Raw genomic sequence first — 19313 nt, forward strand, 5'->3', positions numbered from 1 at the left:
TTGGCCCTTCGAGCACCGCGCCGACTTTGAACTGAGGTAATAAAAACATAATTTTACCTATTTTGGAAGCGGATTCGACTGCTTTTTAACGTAACAAAGCCTTGCTGCCTAGCCTTCGGCTGTAGCAACATGCCACAGAGGGGATACGAAGTGTATAATTTGACTACAAGGCAGCTGAGAAAACAGAGGTGTGCTAACAGTCAGTCGTCTTGGGAGGAAACCATCGGTTATGATATCAAGACACACACACTGCCATTGTGTGTGTTGCTGTCATAACCGCCCTCCCTTTGCACTGTCTATGAAAATCGTTGTGAGAGAGGCACAGCTACAAGGACTGAAACAATCGTTCACCTCAATTCCAGACACCGAAGCTGACGAGGGAAGCTTATGGCCTTATGGCCAAAATTAGTGGCTGTGATCTCTCCCACAGGGCTCTAGCTGTTATTACAAACTCACAATGGATATTTCACAGTCTCATCAAGGCCACAGTCTAAAAGACTGGACGTGTTACAAAAGTTTAGATGAACAGAAGCTAGCTTTTGGTGAGCCATAGGTACCTGTCTTGGTAAAACTCAAGAATCACACCCAACTCACTCTAAATGCTTACACATTACTTTTTTATGTTGTATTTCCTAATCATCACTCTGGTAACCGTTTCCATTATTTTTACTCGTTTATGAGATTTTAAAATGCGGGGAAATATTACTATTCCTGCGGTGATAGGTTAGGTTACTATTTAAGAACATAAGAACATAATGTTATGCCGGACGTATTACTTGGGTTCCGTGTCGCCGTCAGGAGACTCCGTGGGAGGGAGATACGTAAAACACCTTGCACAGCTTCTGTTGTTTAATAATCCTCCTTAGTACAATTCATTTTGATTCTTCACTGACCACTAGCTGACTATGACTTACAGTGGGGTACCGAGGAGGGGGGGGGATGGACCCATGGCCCCCCCCTTTTGCAAAGAAAAATAATAATGAATAAATAAATGTTACAGGAAAATAATAGGAATATGTATATTAGTATTACGATTACGAATGTGTGTGTGTGTGTGTGTGTGTGTGTGTGTGTGTGTGTGGAATTGAGAGCTCAGTGGCACCGACAGACAGAGTTATTTCCCCTTTGGTTTTGTTTTGAGTTAATGGTAGGATATAAGGTGTACTCTGAGTGAAAAAAAAGTAAGGTGTTAAATGATGGGTTCATAAAATTGTGTGTAGAGTGCGATGTCAAGCTGTCAACTGAAAGCGGCGGAGGGGTGTTTGTAGCGGGAGCGGGGAGACAGGAAGAAGAGGAATACGAGAATGGGATGGCTCTGGCAGAGAGAGAGCACGAAAGTCGTAAGTGTGACTTCTCTCCTTCTTGCCTCTCATATTTACTTGATTTTAGGTGTAAGGTGCAGTCAAAGTGATTGGAGGACTATATAATTATACTGTAGAGGCACTAAGTGAACTTGTCTCGTGACAGTGGTGAGTATATATGTAATATGATTCTGTATTATGACGGGGAGAGTGGCAGGCGACGCGAGACGCGTATGGGACCTGTAAGGTCGACCTTTGCCGCTATATTATCACCTTTAATGACCGTTTTGTGCTTGACAGTGGACAGTGTAGAGTGGCTGAGTAACTATATTGTATGTTCAGCACTTGAACAGTGGAGCTGCTGAGTTGAATAAGAGCAAGTGATCTATTTTGAGAAACATTCATTGACGACGTAGGCTCACGTGGCCGTAGCCTATTCATGTTATCCGTATAATATTTTCTGACCACAAATTCCAACTTTCTGAAAATTATGATTGATAGACTTCATTTTCTGTTTATGTATTACTTTTTTTCTATAGCGTGTGTCATTTCTTGAATTCACGGAGGCTTGGGATTGGTGCCTTTCCATTCTTTACATATTTTCTCCTTGGTCACAAAACGCTAGAAAACGCTTCACGTACGTACTCTATCTGGTGTAAGAAAGTCACCACTGACTCGGCTGATGCCCCGGATAATTCAGTTAATCAGGTAGGTAAATAATGAAATAATGATTAAGAATAATTACTGCAAAACACGTTAGGTGAAGAATCAGCAGCCAAGCCTAATTTAAAGCAATAAGTGACCCAGGTTTTCTCATGAGTTTGGAAGTGCTCACCTCAGTTCTAAGTGTCACTAAACCCTTGCCAGAAAAGCTGCAGGGGTCACAACAAGAACTGATGGGTGCTCTTGGAAGTGTAGCTACACAGAACTGCATAGATGCATTTCAGTCCTATCGTGATGGAAATAAGATCAACCAACTTTTTACCCAAGCTGAGGAAAGGTACGGAGATATCATCCAGAAGCCTTGAACAATCAGTGGTCATCAGAAACATAATTAAGGCTAACCCTCCAACAGCAACTCCATAGGAGTACTATCGAAGAGCTATTTTTCTCCCATTTTCGGACACTGCTATAGCACAACTCAGGGAAAGGTTTGCATCTAAACACATTAGTAGTTTTTTGTTGGGAAATCTTGTTCCCTCTCTTTCAGTTGATAATGATTTAGTGAACTGAAGGAGGCAGTTGAATTTTGTGGAAAATTTCTTGATGGAGATTCAGCTCTCGTTGAAGATGAATATCTACGGGGGCAGAGTTATTGGAAGCGTCGTGAATCTCATGAGAGGTCAAAGCAAGTTGAGACATTGGCATGTGCCAAAAAATTGGGCACACATCCAAAATTTTTCCACCTTATTGCAATTTTCTCAACCCTACCTGTTACCACTTCCACCAATGAGCGCTCCTTTAGTGACCTTAAATTGTTTAAAGCATACCTTAGGAACGCAATGAGTGAAAGTCGTTTAAATGGACTGGCCTTACTTTGTTTGTTGTGACACAAATCTTGATCATGAAGTCCTTGATGAATTTGCACGTAAGAACAGACACCTAAATTTGTGGTAAACCAGTTTCAATGTATTGTTGTTAACAGTAACTAATCTAATTCATCTAGTTAATTTTTATTTTATATTCATAAAATACCTGACCCAGTTTCCATGTATCTTGTAAAAATATGTATTACAGCACCAGCCTGTACAAACGAAGATTATACATGTTATATGAATATAACATATTTTTCCTTGCCAGTATATTACTTTTTTTTTATCAGAGCATGTAGTTTTAAAGTAAGTAGTGTTATTTCGAGGGTAAAGTTTTGCAGCCCAAATTACAGAAATGAACAAGATTTTAAAATTAATGTTCGCTCAAGTAACATAAAACTTTTAAGATTGTTTAAATCTCCCAGATTTATGTTGTACTTATATGCTACCAACAAACTTCTAAAATGTACAATGTATGTATATGTATGTATCAATTCATGTATGTATAAAAAATAATAAATTTACCCTAGCGATCTAACCCGAATCCTCAAGCTGTATGGGATCCCTGCGCTTGCAATATTACTGGACGTAGAAAAATTATATATATATATATATATATATATATATATATATATATATATATATATATATATATATATATATATATATTGGCCCCCCCCTTGTCAATTTTCTGGGTACACCACTGATGACTTACTATGACTGTGACTGACTCCTCTCGCCCTCTTCTCAGTCTAGAACGTTAAGGCGGCTTTACACCTGGCAATTCCTAGTCGGCAATACAGGCGCGGCTGCATTTTTGGTCTGGGTCTGGGTCTGGGTCTGGGAGCCCTTCGCGCGGCAGGTTTTCTGCAGCTAAGCGCGTTCGTCTTGTATTGCCGACTGGCGGCTGAGTACAACATGTCGGCGCCAATAAAACAAGAAATGACAGATACAGACAACAAGATTTGGAGCCAGGAGGCCGAGGTGGCATTACTAGAAGAAGTGAGGCAGCATAGATACTTGTGGGACCCACAAGATAAGCTGTATGAGAAGCTGAGTCCACGCAAAACAACTTTTGAGAGAGTGGCAGCAACATTACGAGAAATGTTTATCTCTTTGCGAGATATCGAAGGAGGTAAGGAACGATTATTTTCGTGTATTATATAATCACACTTTGTAATGCCTGGGGGTTGCGATGGCATGTTCCTCCCTTCTCCTTTGTTGTTAAATGCAACAATGAACAATCAATCAATCAATACTACTGAAGGTAAAACTCGTTTACTTAAAGTATTTCTACAATATTAGGCTAATGGACCAAACTCATTGTGGTTTTAATATATGGTAGTAGCCTTTTGGGGTCTCTGGGATGAATTCATGCACTTGCATTTACTTGCAATTTATGTCTTGATGCTCCCGGCGGCTCCTCCCACGTGTGAACGTACTTGCTCCCTAGAGCACCCAGCTGGTCTAGCCGCTAGATCGTCGCGGCTGTATTGCCGCCCAAGATTTGCCAGGTGTAAAGCCACCTTTACAGTATATTCGATCATACAAGAATGAACATGTAGCAAAAATCTGGGCGAGTTGGCAACACTTCCTGCCTGGAGCCTGACCTCGGGCCCTGCGGGGCGCGGGCAGGGCCTTACTCCCCGCCCCCTTGCTCGCATCTCCCGGAGTCTTCCAGAGGCCCATAGACCCCGGGGGAAGCTTCCAGCACAACACTATCCCCCTCTCTTAATTGTGATCGTCCCGATCACACACTTAACTATATACAAAAATAAGAAAATTAATCAAAAACATAATAATCGTCGTATCGCCGTGGACGCCTGCGTTGTCTCTGTCTTCTGTCCTCTGCCTCCTGCGCGTCTGCCTCCTGGTGCGCCTCGTCGTCGTCCGCTTCTTGGGATGTTCCTGGAACATCTGCCGAAGGCGGGAGGTTATCTCCCTCGGCTGAAAGGTCCAGAAGACCTATGTCGTCGTCGACCTTCTCTCGGTCCTGGACGTCCCTTGCATTTTCGTCGGCTGCTGGGTGTATGTAGTTGTCCCAGGTGTAGTTTCCCGGACCGTCACGACCGTGGTACCTCCATAATAGCCGGTTGACGTGGACAACTTTCGGCTTGGTCCTTTCCGTTCTCCGGATTCGGTAAGTCACGTCAGAGAGGCGTTCTAGCACAGTATAAGGGCCTTCCCAGGGCCTTTGTATCTTAGGAGACTGTCCTTTCTTCCTCTGCGGGTTGTAAAGCCAGACTTGGTCTCCTTCCTTGAAGTCAAAGTGGCTTGCCCTCATATTGTAACCGCGCTTCATTGCCTCCCAGGAGAACTTCAAGGCACCACGGATTTGATGGTGCACCTCTTCCAGCCGTTCCTCTAGCTGACGGGAAAAACTGGAGGCGTCCCTTTGTAGCCTTTTGGGGTGTCTGGGATGAATTCATGCCCTTGCATTTACTAGCAGTTTACGTCTTGATGCTCCTGGCGGCTCCTCCCACGTGTGAAGGTACTTGCTCCCGAGAGCACCCAGCCGGTCTAGCCGCTAGATCGTCGCGGCTGTATTGCCGGCCAGGAATTGCCACGTGTAAAGGCGGCTTTACACCTGGCAATTCCTGGCCGGCGATCTAGCGGCTGGGTGCTCTCGGGAGCAAGTATCTTCACACGTGGGAGGAGCCGCCGGGAGCATCAAGACGTAAACTGCTAGTAAATGCAAGGACATGAATTCATCCCAAACACCTCAAAAGGCTACTACCATATCTTAAAACCACAATGAGTTTGGTCCATTAGCCTAATATTGTAGAAATACTGTTGTGCTGGAAGCTTCCCCCGGGGTCTATGGGCCTCTGGAAGACTCTGGGAAGAGCGAGCAGGGGGGCGGGGAGCAAGGCCCCGCCCGCGCCCCGCGGGGCCCGCGGCCAGGCGCCAGGCGGGAAGTGTTGCCAACTCGCACATATTTTTGCTATATGTTCTTGTATGATCTTATATATACTGTAACGTTCTAGACTGTACTGTTCTGTATATATATATATATATATATATATATATATATATATATATATATATATATATATATATATATATATATATATATATATATATATATATATATATATATATATATATCCCATTCAGCTCCAGAAAAAAATTCATAGATTTTTGCAAAACTTCTCTGATATATTCCTTAGTTTGTGTAAATCCTTCCTATAAAGAGTATTTTTCAAAATTTTACCTGTGGGATGAATAATTGCACCTGAAAATTTGTCCCAAACCTGGGACATTAGTGTTTTCACTCTTTTTAAAATTACAAGTGTTCTGGATTATGTCATTATAGTAAGAAAGGGAGGGAGACAGAAAAAAATGTTTTATGGTTTATTGTTAGGAATTTATTTTCACGTTTAATAATGAAAAATTTAACTTCTAGCTTTCTTAAAAAAAAAAAAATTGTATTTTTATAGAAAATTATACATTCGTAGAAAAGATACATTATCATAAAAAAAATAAAGTAACTTAATATCACATGACTTTTCCAGCTTATCACAGCAAAGGCACTGATCTAGGTAATATAAACTCAAAGACTATAGTTTCTGGTAACAAAATAGAACTGCTATTTTATGACTAGCACAATCATCACATTTCCTTTAATATCCTTAAATTTCCTTAAAATTAAAGAACAAAACATGTAGTTCTTCACTGCATTTTAAATGCTAATAACTTAATAGGTACACAATGCATTTTAAATATTAATGTTATAAGTGAGTGCTTTGAGGTAGCATACATAATATGTTGTAATCATAACTGAAGTCTATCAGTACTTAAGAGTAGTAATAGAGCTTCACTTATGATACTGAAAATTCATTGTTTAACAGACGTACATAATTGCATTGTAACATCTACATCAATATCTATAGTAGTTGAGCTCCTTCCTGCAAAGTAAATATCCTTTACATTAAAAAGGAAATCCTTGTGTTATTTCTTCATTCCAACCTGAAGCAAGCTGATGTAGTGAAAATAAGGTTACAAATTCACTCAGGTTTATTCACCACCAGGCTTCATCACCTTGGTTCAGGTTGGAATGAGCACAATGCTGTTAGTGTTTTACATTAGTTCACGGCATGTGAAACAAGCTGTAGCAGTTTCTTTCTGATGAAACACATAGGAACATTTTGCATGTTGTGCAGGAAAACCTTGTCTTCTCAGGACAGCCTGGATACCTACACCTGCGTCTCTCTGTGTACTTTGGCAGTGATGTAGGCATATGCAAAGCATGTGTTGCACGATGTGGAAAGCTAGGCAGAGGCAGCACACGTTTCCTGTCATGATCCTCATCTGATTCAGAGTCAGTCGCATCATCAGGTTGACAGCTAAGCTGACCACTAATCAAAGATTCTGCAATCTGCATTTTAAACATCATACTGTCCATGGCTTTTGTACCAGCTTTCTGGCAGTCATGTCTGTATTCTAGCCAAGAATTTCCACAAGCTAAGTCAAAGAGATGTAGAATTGTTCTCACTGAAAACTTTGCAGTACGAGACTTACTGCGGTAGTAGAACAGCACTTGATCTGCAACGTCCACCCCACCCATATTTGTGTTGTATGCCTCAACTACTCTGGGACGGGGTACCTGCACATGCTTGTGGTCTTTCTTTGACCAGCGTTTACACTCTGACACTGGGTTAATTCCATGTTCATTAGATGCAATGAAAATTGGCTTGCTGTCATACCACACTGTTACAGAAAAGGCATTATCATCTCTAACAAGAGAGTCCACAGTGCCTCTTCCACCTTTTTTTAGTTGTTTCTCAGTTTTAAGGGAACTGAGATTTGGGACTAGATTTTTTTTTAAAGTACCAGTAGCACCCATGCCCAGGGAATCCATTATTTCAAGTAGTCTAGGAGTGGTAAAGAATCTATCAAAATAGAAACTTGTACCTTGTGGCACTGACTTTACAAATCTCAAAACCCCTGCCTCTCCCAAAGTCATCTTCTCTACATGGGGTAAATTTAACCCAGTTCTCTCCACACTTGCAATTAGTTCCTCTTTTCCTTGATAGAATTCCAAATCTAAAATCATCCCATCAGGAGCAGCTAGTGCAAACATCTTCAATCCATTTGGAGTGGGTTTCCTGGGCATGAATACTTTCAGCTTACTACGCCCTGTAAATGGGATCATCATCTCATCTACACTTACTGAGCATGGCCTGTCTAACTCTAAGCATCTGCCTCTCACAGACTCCAGTAAAGGTCTTATCTTCCACACTTTATCCATTTTTTTTTTAGCTGGAGTAGTAAGGTTATTGTCAACTACCCTTAGATTGCTTCTAATTAACTCATACTTCTTCCTTGACATGCAGTCAGCAATCAGTTTGATCCTGAAGTTTTTCTGCCAATACATATGCTGTCTAGGATATTTAAGAACAGACATCACAAATGTTATGCCTATAAATGTTTTCATCTCCTCCACAGTCAAAGCTAAGGGGTTGCCTGTCTCTGACATATGTTTTTTTTGTGTTTCCAGTGTAAGTGCATTCCATATTTCCTCAGAAATATAACCTGAAAAATATTCAACTGGAGAAACAACAGTAGGCTCTGTAATTGCAGCTTCATCAGTATCTGCTGGAAACATTTTCCTAAAATGTGAATCTCTGTGAAATAAGTCTGATCTATTTACCACTCTCCTTTGATTTGATGCATGATTTGGTGATGGATGTACTGCCAGATCATCAAGATGTGCTGTACTTGTGCTTGGAGCATCTGATGAAGACTCGACCTCATCCACTTGCGACTCATCTTCTGTGTCTGTCTCAGTAATTATTGTTCCATGAGGAAAAAGTTCAGTGGCCTCAAGAGAAGCAGTTGGCCAGTCATCACCTTCCTCTTCATCCTCCTCCTCCTCCTCAGAGGCCTCAAGCAGGCGTAGTATCTCCTCCGTATCTGTAAAAGGAAAAAAAGATCAAGGAATGTTCACATAAGATGCATCTCAAGAAATGTTCCCAGTCACTGTCAATTATGATCTGAATGCACAAACTCTGTGCAAAAGCCTCTATTTTCCCTCAGTAATGTTGAACAGTAATGCTACAATAGAAAAAGCTTGTAATTTATACAACATAAATTTTTCACTAATCATAACTGTGGTGGAGTTTATTATGTGTTTGATATAACAATGTGAAATGCTAAGGTAATTTGACATTTAATTCCTGACACCATTTTTAAATGCATTGGCTTGATTTAATTAAATACTTGTAATTTACTTTTATTACTGTAAAACCAACTGGGATACCTTAATCTCAATTACACTCAACCATAAAAGGCTACAGAAACTCAACTTTCAATTCTTTCACATCTGCTTTGCTTTTTAAAAGCCTATTACATTAATTAAATGTCTTCATGTTTTTTAAATCCCATGCTGCAGTAAACTCACACAACAGTCCCTTTAAATTGATTAGGACGTGTACAATTGCATCAACTTTCAATAGGAAATCTTCCACATTATTCTGAAGAAGTTCCAAATACCTCTGTAAGCTTCCATAACCTTAAGCACTTTACACAGTCATTAATTCAAAAGAAATCAGTGAACTTCTGTAACACCGATGCCCCAAATTTGGAACAACTCAACAGCAGGCACACCAATGTCCCAAATTTAGAACCAGATCTACAGCACCCATCCACTACAGAATTATTAAAAATGCATGATTATCGGATTTTAAGACATCAGGCACATGAACAACTGTCCTGCGTCAAAAACAAATCCCAAAATTAAATGTCTACATGTCTCTGACTTTCCAAGCTGCAGTGCACCCATAAAACACTCCCTTTAAACTCATTAAAACGAGTACAATCTTATTAACTTTTGATGTGAATTCTCCAGTATGATATTCTGTAGTAGCTCCAAATACCTCTGTAAGCTTCAGTGACATTAATCACCTTACAGAGTCTTTAATGCTTCCTTAAAAGAAATTTGTGATCTACTGTAGCACCGATGCCCCAAAATTGGAACAAGCTCAAACACCCCCCCCTGAACTGCTTAAAATGGAATGATTTTCGGGTTTTCGGACTTCAGGCACATGAACAACTCTCCTGTGTCTCCTACAAACCATTAAAAGCTAAAAATCCTAAAGCAAACGGCTGTAAATAAGGATTACTTACCCATGTCCTTCAGAGAGCGGAGAAGACAAGCACCACATGCAGTTCCCTTGATTGGCGCCAAAGAGACTGTATACGAAGAGATAGTGGTATGTAGTAATTCCTCGGGCGTGCGGAAGTAGCGCCATCTATTGCAGCCCACCAAAAACGTCACTTTTCAGGGGTAGCTTTACTATTTTTGAAGTACCTGCCACAGCACCCTATCCTGCCTTTACTTATTTTTTTCATTATTGTAAAATGATTTACTAATGGGGTAAAGAAAAATATATTTGTTCTTATGTTTTATTAGGTATTATCTACACTATATCAATTTGTTATTTTAGGAAAAATATGGTGTAGAAAGCATTTGATAATATATATATATATATATATATATATATATATATATATATATATATATATATATATATATATATATATATATATATATATATATATGTGTGTGTGTGTGTGTGTGTGTGTGTGGCAAACATATCCAGTGCTTTAAATACAAGCAAAGCATACATCATTCTATGCATGCTAGATTACTATAATGCCTTTGCAACTGTGGTAACCTGGATGTCACACTGGTCCTGTGTCCCAGGGTAATGGGTTCCCTAACACCACAGGCTCAAGGGCCAATGTTACAGAGATGAGCACTGAGGCCACGTGCTGCTACAGCGTATGCCCCCAACCGTACCTTTACCTTTTGCAACATGCTCTTAGCTGAGCAAAAATATCATACTAACTGTACAAGTGCCAGATAATGGCAAGCATTGCATACTGCTTGACAGGGCAGAGAACAAAAGCTTCTAATCATTACAACTGAAATAAACAATGGGAGACACTCAAAGCTTGTTAACTGAACATGACCCGATTTATAACAGGCAAAACCAACAATGGTGCGTTATATACAATGAAAACTATATAAAAATGTTGCAAGGCACATCAATATAAGAGCAAAGCACCATAAAACATTCTGAAATACATGATGGAGGACATCAAGAAGGTAACACATGAGTTGTCTTAAATGGAATGCAATAACTTGGTGGTCCTGGGAGACAGCCGAGACTGGAGGTGAAAATGAGATGTAGGACATGATATGATCTCACAAGGTCTGACCTTGGTGTCATGGTCATGAAGATATTAAGCTCAGTAGGCACAACTATGCAGCGGAGGCACATATGATAAAAGCAAATGAGACAAAATAAGGCAACTCAGTGTAAAAAAATAGCAGGAAAGTTATGCTGCAGTATGTGACACACCAAATTACAGGGCATTACATTTTGTCAAACAAACAAACAAACACCTATGTGATTATGTATATCATATAAAGCAGAAAAAACATTGCATGCTGTAATACAAACAAGATTACTCCTGGAAGCCACATTAATGATGCCAGACACGTGATGATAGACACTTAGTGTGATGAAATTACATGCTGTATTTCACATTATGAAACCAAGCAAAGTGTCACTGCAGCACATATTAGGTAAGGCAGACACCAAAAGCTTGCTACCTGAACAAGATTAAATATAACAGGCAAAATCCACAATAAAGCATTGCATACTGATGGCTAGGGAAGAGAACAAATGCTTCCAAGCATTATACCTGAAATAAACAATGGCAGATATTCAAAACTTGTGAGCTGAACAAGACCTGATTTATAATAGGCAAGACCAACAATGGTGCATTACATGCGATATCTGGCAGGGGATTCCTTGCATTAGAATTGGAAAGTGGCAGACACCTAAAGCTTGTTAACTGAACAAGATCTGATTTATAACAGGCAAAACCAACAATGGTGCATTACATGTGATATCTAGCAGGGAAGATAAATGATTCCTTGCATTACAACTGGAAAGTGGCAGACACCCAAAGCTTGTTAATTGAACAAGATCTGATTTATAACAGGCAAGCCCAACAATGGTGCATTACTTGCAATATTTGGCGAAGTATATGGAAAAAAATTCTTGGCGTAACATGAGTAATACTAAATAATGGCAAATCCCACGAAGTTTCTCTTCTTTTGACAAAGCCTGTGCTCTTTGCTGCAGGGCTGTCAGAGTCTATTTGCTCCAGCCAACATTTACTGAAATACCCCTGAGCCATGAGTGAAGTGTTGAAACTGAAGGCAAGTGAAATACTGTGCTCAGAAATCTATTAGCATTTGGACTTTGATAGTATAAGGCCAGAGCAAACCTCCTCTCTTGTAACCCATATCCTTCTACTAGGCTTAGATCTTGGCATCTTGCAGCATGTTGAACCTGACCTCAGAAAAAATCCACCCCTATTGGATCTAAAAAATTGCTGGCTCTGGGCAAAAACTGCCCAGGAGTTGTAACAACCTGGGCTTTGAGCTGCCTTGCCTCCCGGTGCAGACGGCAGACTGTTGTGTGCAGCAATTTTCACTTTTCATGTCTGAAAATACATGAAAAAATATTTAATCACAATTAATCACAATTCTAAATAATAAAATAGGTGTATGTAATTGCATTATTGTCAGTGCTATAAGTGAATCTAAGCATTGACATTATGTCTGCACACCAGCTTCGATGGAAGGCTTCACTTAGATTGCCTGACAAGAGTAATATTTTCAGGAGATGGGGGAGAGGATACAACTGGAGACTCTTGACAGATATAATGTCAAGATCTACAAGCACCCATTTACCATATATATCTTTGATGTTCAGTCCATACTAAAACATTTGTCAATGTGTTGCCACACTAAAAATCTAAAAATTCCCTGTTTCTTCAATGTTAGTCATACCTAAGCCCTGCTAAACCATCCAAGTGAATCAAGAATGAGTTCTGGGCGGCAGCATGAGCCAATACTAAATGGCACCACTATAAAAAAAAATTGCCTGCATCATGACGGGCCTGGGCCGACCGCCAGGCGCCTGAAGAAAACCTACTGGCGCTATAGGCAGGTGGAAAAAAAAAAAAAAAAAAAAAAGATCACATCAGAAGAATGGACAAAGGTTTGTTAGTGGCACTTCAAGGTTATGCTACCTCTTCAAAGATTGGCCAGTCATGGTTTAAAGTGGAACAGGATAAACAAGAAAGAGGTAGATATCTGTGGACACTACTGTTACTATCAATTGCCAGCCAATGGCAAAATTTGAACCTATGCTATCAAAAACATAAGACCCATATGCTGATCACTTGACTAATCGTAACGGTACTACACCCATTGAAACATAATAAAGAGTTTGAATATATCATTCAAAATTTCAACCTTTTTACATACGTTTTTTTTTAAGATATGAAGCCTACTGGTGTAACAGTTAAATATTGAACTCAATTTGTATGCAGAGATGTGAAGTATGTTATTAAGCTGTAATGTTTCCAACAGATTAGTTGTGATTAAAGCAACATGGAATAGTTACTAAAGAGGATAAATTATCACTGAGAAGAAGAGGTTCCTTACTATATTGTGGTGAGCTTGATGGCCGAGTCGAGTTTCCTCCAACCCCATCAAGTTCACACCCTGCTGAGAGGCAATTTTTTAATCAAAGTGAAAAATGGATGCAAATGGTCACTAAAACTAGTTATTATACTTGGTGTCACAAATTTGGGCAAAGAATTTAGGGAAGGATTCCCGGACTTGGCGTCACTGATGAGGTAAATGATCTCGTGCACTCATTGGGCTATAATATATACATTATTATAATGTGTATTATTGTCTTGTTACTATATATTACCTACTGATAATGGAAATACATGTCAGGATTAATCATCAAATACAAGGAAAAAAGAATCATGTATGGAAATTGTGAACTTTTAAGTTCATGTAACAAACAAGGTTTATTATACACAAAAAGGTTGGATACTTCAGATGTAAAAGATTTTTGGATATAACATCACCCCCCTCCTCCATATTGGTTCTTTGAAGCAAGGGTTGACTACAGCTGATTATTATTTGCGGCAGGTTACACGACACTAATTTTTTTTAGTGCAAACCATCTGGAAATCAATGATCATTATAAGGAATACTTCTCATGAGTAGCTACTAAAACTTGATAACCTAGAAGGATGCACCATCAGACTGTAAAGGATAGATATATTATAAGACATAGCTACATTGGTGGATCCAAAGGGGGGCCCAGGCCCCCCCCAATGTTCCTGAGTGATACAGGAAAACTTATTTAAACATCCTGTAACTTTAAAACGAAGGCGTTAAACACAAATTGCCATAGATGAAAAAGTGTTTAGAGTTGCTTTTCCTATCACTTAACGTGTGGGGAATACTATTTTATACATACCAAGAAGCCGATGTATGAATTTTCACTGTATGTTAATGTGCAAGTATTTTTGGTTAAGCTCTACGGATAAAGTGTTGAGAACATTGCTGCAACCTATTACAAGTGAAAAATTTCAATGCGGACATATGCCCGACGAAACTTGTTTTCTAGAGCTATTTTGTGAGGGTGGCCCACGGACTAAGCGTCACTTGCAGGGCCTTGGCGTGCAGCTAGTCTAGTATGTAAGTTTGTGGATGGATGGCACAGTTGTATTTAAGTTTTGTAACTTTACATTGATTTATTGTGTTTTACTGAAGGCAGACCATTCATTTCAGTTTACATATGCCTTATTACTATGCTGCCTTAACTAAGAAGTGTTTTAACTTGTTAGCTTGGTAAGCAGCAGCCAAGTTTTCTTTATAGCCACAATATATGAACTGACAGTTCCCCCTGCTTGCTCCTCCTGGAGACTTCCAGAGCCCCATAGGCCCCGGGAGAAGCTTCCAGCACAACAGTATGCTGGAAGGCGGACCCAAACACGTGGCCGCCCTAGTGTTGAAGGGGCGGGTGCCGAGATGCTTGACTTCTTAATGTATTGATAAAGTCCATCAAAGGCGAGACCGATACACCCAAACCAGGTGCTCAGAAAAAAAAAAAATTGTTATACAAACATAATTTAAAAAAAAAAACTTCAGTTATGCTTGATTTTGCAGGGCTTTCTTGTAAGAAAGATTTTTAGAGGATAACTTTTCATCGGTCATTTATTTTCTCTCGTTTGCCAATAGATAAAGCAAAGAGAATGATCAACTACATTTTTATTAACAACAGTTTCACTTATTGTATTGAAGTGTAATTGTTACAAGCCCTAGAGAAAGACTGGTATGTTACGATAATTGAAAGAATAGTTCAAGCTTTGTGGGCCCTGCCACCTAAAACCCGCGGGCTGGCAACTTTGAAATATAGGGTGAGGGTCTATATACACCAAGTCAAGTTGTAGTGCGGCGACGGCCTGATGAACGAGCCTCACATAACCCAGTTAGCCAGTGGGGTACCTCTTTGGCCGACTCGTAAGGAGTGGCTCTCCCGTCACGCTGGTCGCGGGTTCAATCCCAGGCAGATGGGGAAAACCCTCTCCTTGTGATTAATTTCTCGTGTGTTTCGATACAGGCAGAGGACGTGTGGAACCGAGAGAGTAATAGAAAAAGAGAATAGAAAACCTCGTCATTAAAAAGTCATACGCAGGTTTGTGGGAGGAGACACGGCCGAGGCGTGGTTTATGCGTGACACTGCTAGGAGCCAAACTAGAGAATGTAGAAACAGGGATTTAGAGAAAGAGGAAAGGCGGACTAATTTAAATCAATCACTTCAACATGCCCTCCCTGACACCGAACACCGCCGTTTGTAGTCATTGAAATTACAGTCACGCAATAGCACAATAAAAAGACATTTTTTTGTCAGTGGCTTGCCTGAACGCGCTGTGAAAGAAGGTGAGAATGCACATCCAGAGTGCACATACGGCCCCAACTTAATTTAGTCACCCCTGAACTGGCAGGTATTTTTTATTTTTGGTGGGGGGGGGCCCTCCAGGTGACGTCACCCCAAAACCGCCTCCTGGGCGTACCGGTCGCAGTTTTGAAGCAGTGACGACTTGGTATATATAAATATATATATATATATATATATATATATATATATATATATATATATATATATATATATATATATATATATATATATATATATAGACTTAGGGGTGAGGTGGACATAACTCGTACACGGTCACGAGACGTACAAAGGCCGTCTTGTCGAAGCAAAACATCGAGAAGAGTCTCGCTTCCTACAGTAGAAAGAAAATGGGACAACAACAGCTGACGCAGCCATCATGTGCCGCAAGCCTCACGCCTGAAAATGCTTGGCGAGTTTTTTAATTTTCGAGTTGTCTGATGCAATTTTCTCGCCTCATAGTATAGTGTATGGTGATTGTGAATATGTCTTTAGTTTGCTGGTGAAGGTTTCCATGGCGAATATGATCATACTGAAAAGATATTTGCAGGGAAAGATATTGTTGTGCCGAGTTTTTGTGTTCGTGGGAATCCCGTAAACAAACATGTGGGTAGTTCACGAGTCGTACAGCTAGTGGAAGCAAAATGTTATTGTAAAGCCTGGTTACATTTGACAAGCATAGAAAACCACCTAAAAAGCACAAGTTAAAACACTGTCATCACTTGCAGAATTGGAAATCCAAACAATCTAAACTGATACCTCAAAGGAAGCCCACAGCCCTAGGATTACTTTAGGCATTTGGGTTTGAGTCTTGGTGCAAAGCCAGATTTATAAGAAATTTATTTATAAAGTTGTACGGGCCGTGAACACTTCGTCTACGACCCGTGACCCCCTGGTCACAAACCGTACAGCAATTGAAATAAAAATAAAACCTTCCAATGGAGAAAAAAATATTCTCTGGAGAAGCTCAACAGATACTTATAGAGGAAGCCCATTTCCTGAGGAGTATTATGCACTCTTTGTTTTGCCTGTTAGGGCAAATACAGATTTTTAATCAATATTTTCCCACTAGTAGTATGGGTTGTGTCCACCTCACCCTACCTCATTTCTAATATTCAGCGCAGCAGTGAAAAAAACAAAAAAAGGTTTGCAAATGACTGATATTAGCTCCGTGATTTTTTTTTTTTTTTATTGGTGGACTTTATTTATTTATTTTTTTTTCGATTGGTTGACAGGATTTTTTTTCTTCGTGGGTATCCTTATTTTTTGGCTTTGGGGACAGCATTTATTTTCCTAGATGCTCAGTTCCTTCTACAACAATGTGGGATGTTTGTTTAATTGTTATTGTTGACAGTTCATTTCCTCCACTGCATAGCGATACATGGACTCTATTGTAGGTAGGTACACATATTTCTTGATCTTGATCTTGATAATAATGCGGAGGGCACCAGTTTAGGTGCATAACACGCATATAATTTCTTTCTTATATTATTGCAAATCACATTATGCATTGCCTGGGGATCCGCGGGATGGCCTCCTTTCTCCTATGGTGTGTAAGTCCTTTTGCAACAAAAAGATCAATCAGAGCCAAATTCACAATCCAACACCGTGGCTTTGCAATCGCCCGAACCAAACTCTTCAATTAATCTTCTACATTCCATAATGGTTATTAGGTTTTCGATGCAACACTAGATTCACAAGCGATTTCCTGTATAGTTTCATGAAAATTTTAAACTTAAACATGAACACAAAACACTATACAAGAAATTTTCGAAGTCTTTGGCATACCTGTCAAGTCTTACGTTTTTTGCGTAAGTCTTACGTAATTTCGGTGATTTTCAAGTCTTATGGCGTAAGTTGAAAATCTTCGTATTTTTTCCGCTTGCGATTTTTTTATTTTTTTATTAATATGTATGTTTTAACAATTTGAAATATATCGTACGCGCCATATTTAAATTCATGAGAGCGTGCAGAGTAACGGTTACTGTTACGGTTAGTGTGTGTGGTGGGGAGGGGGAGGGGGGTGTTGGGGGTGGGGGGGGGGAGGAGGCGGTACCTCGTGCACCCTGCTTTAGTCCGTCGGAACCATACCTGTCAAGTCTTACATTTTTTATACACAAACTTATGGTTTCTAACGCAAAATCTTATGGCAAGACACCACAGTAGCTTGACAACTATGCTTTGGTATTGGTTTGTAGGCTTACTATTGTTGTGCTGGAAGCTTCCCCCGGCGTCCATGGGCCTCTAGATGGCTCCGGGAGGAGCGAGCAGGGGGGCGGGGAGCAAGGCGAGCCGTCCGCGCTCCGCGGGGCGCGGCCAGGCGCCAGGCGGGAAGTGTTGCCAACTCGCACATATTTTTGCTACATGTTCTTGTATGATAATATACTGTAACATTCTAGACTGTACTGTTCTGGATATATATAGGAGAAGAGGGCGAGAGGGGACAGTCCCAGTCAAGGTAAGCTAGTGGTAAGTGAAGAGTCAGAGTGAAGTGTACTACTAAGGAAGACTATCAAACTACAGAAGCTGTACAAAGTGTTTACATATCCCCCTCCCACGGAGTCTCATGACGGCGACACGGAACCCAAGTAACACGTCCGGCATAACACTATTATACCCCATCATGGCGAATTGTGAAAGTAGTCCTCATGCAATCATCAACAATCGCCTTCCCCCGGTTATTACGGACATCAGGACTAATGTAAGATAATAGGAGGGGGCGACGCTTCCCCTATCAGAAGGTGTGTGGCTTGGCTGGCTGGCTGGCTTTCTGAGTGCCCATGTGCCTGTGTTTTCCTTGCTGAGAGGCCTAAGCATGTTTCGGGGGAGTTCTTATGTATTTTTTATCCATCCGTTATGGTTTAGCGGTAATTTGTTGTGTTTAGTTTCCCGACATCTCGCCAGCAAGTCTTCGGTAAATAATGGTTGTGTTAGCGTGACATTGTCTCGCTGCGTCTTGTTCCAACCTTCAAGTCTCCCGGAAAACCATATGAAAGACTGTAAAGATCAAAACAAGTGTAAAAATAGCTATGCAATGTGTGTGGCTTAACAAGACTTATCTATTTTGAAAGAACAAGTAGTCTACTGTTTGTTAATGCTATTGTCTTATATTAATGTACCTCAGCTGCGGCGAGGTAAATTTTCTTGTACACTGTGGGATGTGGAAGAAAACCAAAGTTACGAGGGGTGACTGCTGCTTCTGATGTGAGAGCGAGCGTTACTATGGGCTAGATCAGTGGTTCTCAACCTTTTCTTGTCCAATACATCCTTTTCACCAGGGGTGTATTTAGGACCTTGAAACATTGGGAGCTTAGCCCAGCTCAAAATGCTGGGTGGTTGGAGCCGAGAGAAACGCGGAGTTTTTAGGGTAATTCTGAGGCCTCTCTGACATACTGTCGTGCCTTTCATGGGCACTCTTTTAATTAATTATGTAGGTTCATTATACCTCAAAGTAGAATTAATTGTTGATCATTTAAACCACAGAGTAAAATTAGTAGTTTATTCACCCAGTCTTATAAGGCACTATTATCGCACACAGGATCATCACCTGTCCAAGTAATATAGGTAACGCGACTTTAAGAAAGTTACTTGAGGTAATTATTGTTAAGAGATTCTGATGGTGAACTAAA

The 19313-nt window shown here is 40.3% G+C and overlaps 1 protein-coding gene across 1 annotated transcript; it reads right to left on the reverse strand.

Moving 5' to 3' along the window:
* Nucleotides 1-6792: 6792 nt before the first annotated feature.
* Nucleotides 6793-10012, reverse strand: LOC127001456 (piggyBac transposable element-derived protein 3-like). Its single transcript, XM_050865983.1, has 3 exons — nucleotides 9962-10012; nucleotides 7034-8749; nucleotides 6793-6812 (listed from the first exon to the last, which is right to left on the reverse strand). The coding sequence occupies exons 1-3, from the start codon at nucleotides 9963-9965 to the stop codon at nucleotides 6793-6795; spliced, it is 1740 nt and encodes a 579-aa protein (XP_050721940.1). The 5' UTR covers nucleotides 9966-10012.
* Between the last annotated feature and the right edge of the window lie 9301 nt (nucleotides 10013-19313).

Source organism: Eriocheir sinensis, chromosome 21 (assembly GCF_024679095.1).
Source record: "Eriocheir sinensis breed Jianghai 21 chromosome 21, ASM2467909v1, whole genome shotgun sequence".
Taxonomy (NCBI): domain Eukaryota; kingdom Metazoa; phylum Arthropoda; class Malacostraca; order Decapoda; family Varunidae; genus Eriocheir; species Eriocheir sinensis.